Source organism: Cryptomeria japonica, chromosome 7 (genome assembly GCF_030272615.1).
Source record: "Cryptomeria japonica chromosome 7, Sugi_1.0, whole genome shotgun sequence".
Classification (NCBI taxonomy): Eukaryota; Viridiplantae; Streptophyta; class Pinopsida; order Cupressales; family Cupressaceae; genus Cryptomeria; species Cryptomeria japonica.
The window spans coordinates 236056183-236060241 of record NC_081411.1 but is presented as its reverse complement, the minus strand read 5'-3'; the positions used below and the strand labels follow the sequence as shown (position 1 = coordinate 236060241).

The following is a 4059-nucleotide window of genomic DNA, read 5'->3' as shown; positions in this document are numbered from 1 at the left end:
GCCTAAGACAAGGAATAAATATATCAAGATTAATTGACAGAAAATTATCTAAGATATAAGGAGGAACAAAATAGGAATGAATAATAAGTTACATATGTTTAATAGTGATTCAAATTATATTAATCATAGATTATATTATAGTTGAACAAATCATATCATAAGTGTACTATAGATAAATAAATAAAATTATTTATTACAAATCAAGACATCCTCATTGAGGCTCATAAAATAAATAAAATTGGAAAAACCAACAACAAATATTTAATGACGAGAATCTCTTTTATTTGTATGTTGTATAATTTATAAGTTTATACTATTTTATAAATAGTTGATTTAATAACATGACAAGTGATGTTGGGTTGACATGCTCTTTGATACCATGTGGAATTCAATTGACTTACAGCTACAAAGTGGTGAGGTCACAAACAAGGGGCATCCCCATATGACAAAGTTGAGGCTCAAACCTATGAGCACATTGGATCAGCCAACATACAAGCTTGTGATCATAATGATCAAGTGTGGTTTTGAACCATACTGAACACAAAAACAACATCACCACTTTAAAATTTATACAAATTATTATATAAAATGGAATGATTTACAATTAAGAGGTGAAGTTTCATTCAATTTAAATGTTCAACATCTTTAAACGATGACAGTTAGATCACATCATGAATGAGATTTAATTGAAAGAGTACTCCCAAACACATAATATGGAAAACTTAAAAAATTGCTTTCTTGCGGATCTCACATAAACAAGAAATTAAAAAATTGAACGGAAATACTAAAAATAGGGCAGCCTTAAACCACACCCACTAAGCGACATATTAAGCCTAGAGAATGTTAGTCAACTCTGAGTGTTTAACACTTTTAAGCCTAGAAGTGTATTCTTAGTGTGACCACACACATTAAGCAGTGTTTATTACTTTTAAGTCTAAAAGTGTAATCTTAGTGTGTGTGATTTAAAAGATTCCCTAAAAATGCCCATGAAAATTCAATACCATCTCCTAACCATCACTAGCCAGTTTTGCATACTCCAAGAAACATAATTAAGTAAAAACTCTAATTATTGAAGAAAAGACATAGCAAGGGTAACAACAGGCGCAGTTTTATATATTTTCGCTCATACGACAGATGATACATAGATACGCAGTGCATGGCTTATTGTATCAACGTAATATATATCCGAAGTACAATGCTTATTTTTTCAACAAACGTAGAGAAAGATTATAAGTTGGTGCACTGCATTATTACATTTCTATTATCACATAACCTGGCGAATACGGTCACCATGGAGGGAGCAAGCAGGGGTGCCATGGCACGCGTAACCGCATTCCAAGCCATAAAACACTGTTTCCACATAATTAGACTTGGAATAATCCTCCGGAATAGTTAAGGAGCGTTCCTCGTGAGCGAAGCACTCGGTGGAACCGCTCACAGAGTCCACTACGTATGGCTTGTACTTGTATGCTTTTCCCTTCGTCAATGTCTTTTAACAAAACGAAGCTTACGATCAATACATTTATGAAGCTCAGCTCAGCTCCTTCGGTAAAACAGATTAGAGAAGACATAAAAAAAGAGAAACAAAACATACCACAGCGCTGGCCCAGACATCTACAGAAGTCTGTGTCATGTTCTCCACTTTAGAAAGGTCCCAACTTCCCATCTCAGGAGCGTTTCCAACGATCTTAAATTTTCGCCCAGACATCACGCTTTGAACCAACACAAACGTTACGATCACATCTTCTCCCTGCAAACGCACCTAAAGATGGCAAATTTCTTATGATTCTTATATGCACTACATTTATCAAATTTATAGTAAGTAGCATTTAGTTAAAGACATAAGCTAATCCAAAATATTAATGAAATGCATAAGTTAAAAAATCTAATCCAAATTTGTTCCAAGCTATTGTGTAGTATTATTATTGACAAGAGAAGAAAAGAGTAATTAAAAGTTACAGACCCTCCCTTGGTCGGAGCAAACATTGTTTTCATGGCAGCCGTAACCGCAAGAGATGCTCCAAAACACTGTTTCCACATAATCAGACTTGGAATAATCTTCCGGAATAGTCAAGGGGCGGTTCCCGTTCGCCGAGCACAAGGTGTTACCACTATCAGAGTCGACTACTATTGGCTTGTACTCGTATGCTGCTCCCTTCGTCAATTTCTGTTGAAAAAACCAAGATTAAGATCAATACGTTTATGAAGCTCAGCTAATCTTGTTGGATAAAACAGATTAGAGAAGACAGTAAGAAAGAGAAACAAAACATACCACAGAGATGGCCCAGGCATCGCCAGGAGTCGATGTCATGTTCTCCACTTTAGAAGGCTCCCAATTCGTCAGCTTCTCACTGTTTCCAACGATCTGAAACACTTGCCCCATTTCGGCATGTTGAACCATTATAAATGTTACTATCACATCTTGACCCTGCAAATAAGATATAAAATTTCATTGGATTCTCACGCGAACGACATTTATAGATTTTATAATAGTATTTAATTAGAGACATGAGATCTTCAGTCTATGACAATTATTCGCAATAAAATTTGATTAGACTATGTATATTTATAATCACAGCAAGATAACTAGAGAAGCAAATTCAGAGATAACTAATAGAACATGAGACAGACCATGTTGATGAGGGGAGTGAAGTTAACCAGAACCAAGAAAAACATGGTTTTGCTGGTTATTTCTCAATTTTCTCTTTAAGTAAATTATCATCATGAATGAATATGAATGTGATCCTAAATATTGAAGAAAAACATATATTTAGATAATCTAATCCAGAAAACTTAGACGCTATTGTGTGGTATTATGATTAAAGAAGAGAAGAGTAGTTCAAGGTTAAACACCGAAGAACGGACTGCATGAAGGCTGAGCGCACCCACAAAGAGGAACAGCAGGGCAAGGCTTTTTAGCTGGACAGCCATGACTTTTTCTTTGCTCAGAGCAATCAGAGAAAGAAGGATGTTCAGTAAATGATAAGGGAAGGACCTTAATATAGAGGGATTATGATGGTGACCAGAATGGACCCACGTTAATTGAAAATGACGTTTGCCTTACCCATTTGTGAAAGGGCACCTAGATGTTTGGACCCACGTTAATAATAAGAACGTGGGAAAGGAAGAAAAATATTTTAAACATGTGAATGTAAACAGGGCGATACTCTAAAGATCGGATTTTAAAAAAGCCCTTTTGATTTCAACGAGACACGTATTGTCTCGAAATCCCATGTAAGGAGCCTCTACATAAATTAGTATTGTAATATTTCCATGACTATAAAACTGGTTGTCAAGACAAGGAAAAAGCTAAGTAACGTGAACTCGCGAATAAAAAGTAATCAACACAGCTATCAACAGAGCTATTTATCACGTTGATCTTAATCATCACAGACTGAAAAAAAAGAACATGAACGACTATATTTTACGTGACATCCGTAATTATTTTCATGACTAACCTTATCTCAATGTTTCCTTTCACGCTATCAAAACGAGTGGTGTAATGAACATTTGGGATGGCGTTCACTGAAATGTAAATTAAATATAAAATTTACGGCATTCAAATTTCAAGGACCACATGCCCTTGACAAAGACTAATAAAGCACTTCCTTTGCGTCCATTTCCATTAAATGCACTAAATGCTTTTGACATCAGTCAGGTTATAAACGTTAAACTTACAGTCATAATTATTTTGAATACAGTAACAAAGCTCTCACTCTCTTACAATAATATTTATTTAACATGGAGGCTGCACCATGGGCATGAGCAAAGTCGTGGGAAAGCAGGGTTGGACCTATTCAGCAAGGATCGATTATCGCTCACAATGGGTTTTTGAAAATGGAGGCTGGGTAGATAAATGCTTTGAGCAACATCAATAGGTTAGACAATACCCAGAGCCAAATATTTTAATATGGACAACCAAGGCCCCAGAAAACCCTAAAAAATGAATGGTAGATGGTAAAATCCAGATGGACCAAAACAAGGGAGAAACTAGCTCCGAAAGCACCAATTTTGCATCATTCGAATGCTAGGCCATGCGTTGCGCCTAGGGCTTCTTCC

The 4059-nt window shown here is 35.8% G+C and overlaps 1 protein-coding gene across 2 annotated transcripts; it reads right to left on the bottom strand.

Annotated features, from left to right (window-relative positions):
- Window positions 1-1097: 1097 nt before the first annotated feature.
- On the bottom strand, window positions 1098-2477 carry LOC131857221 (uncharacterized). 2 transcript variants are annotated; one of them, XM_059209466.1, is made up of 4 exons: window positions 2273-2477; window positions 1964-2167; window positions 1595-1762; window positions 1098-1489 (listed from the first exon to the last, which is right to left on the bottom strand). In XM_059209466.1, exons 1-4 carry the CDS (start codon window positions 2399-2401, stop codon window positions 1265-1267), a joined length of 726 nt encoding a protein of 241 aa, XP_059065449.1. In that variant the 5' UTR covers window positions 2402-2477; the 3' UTR covers window positions 1098-1264. The 2 variants fall into 2 exon arrangements, with proteins under 2 accessions (XP_059065449.1, XP_059065450.1); XM_059209467.1 differs by having other exon boundaries at window positions 1595-1750.
- Between the last annotated feature and the right edge of the window lie 1582 nt (window positions 2478-4059).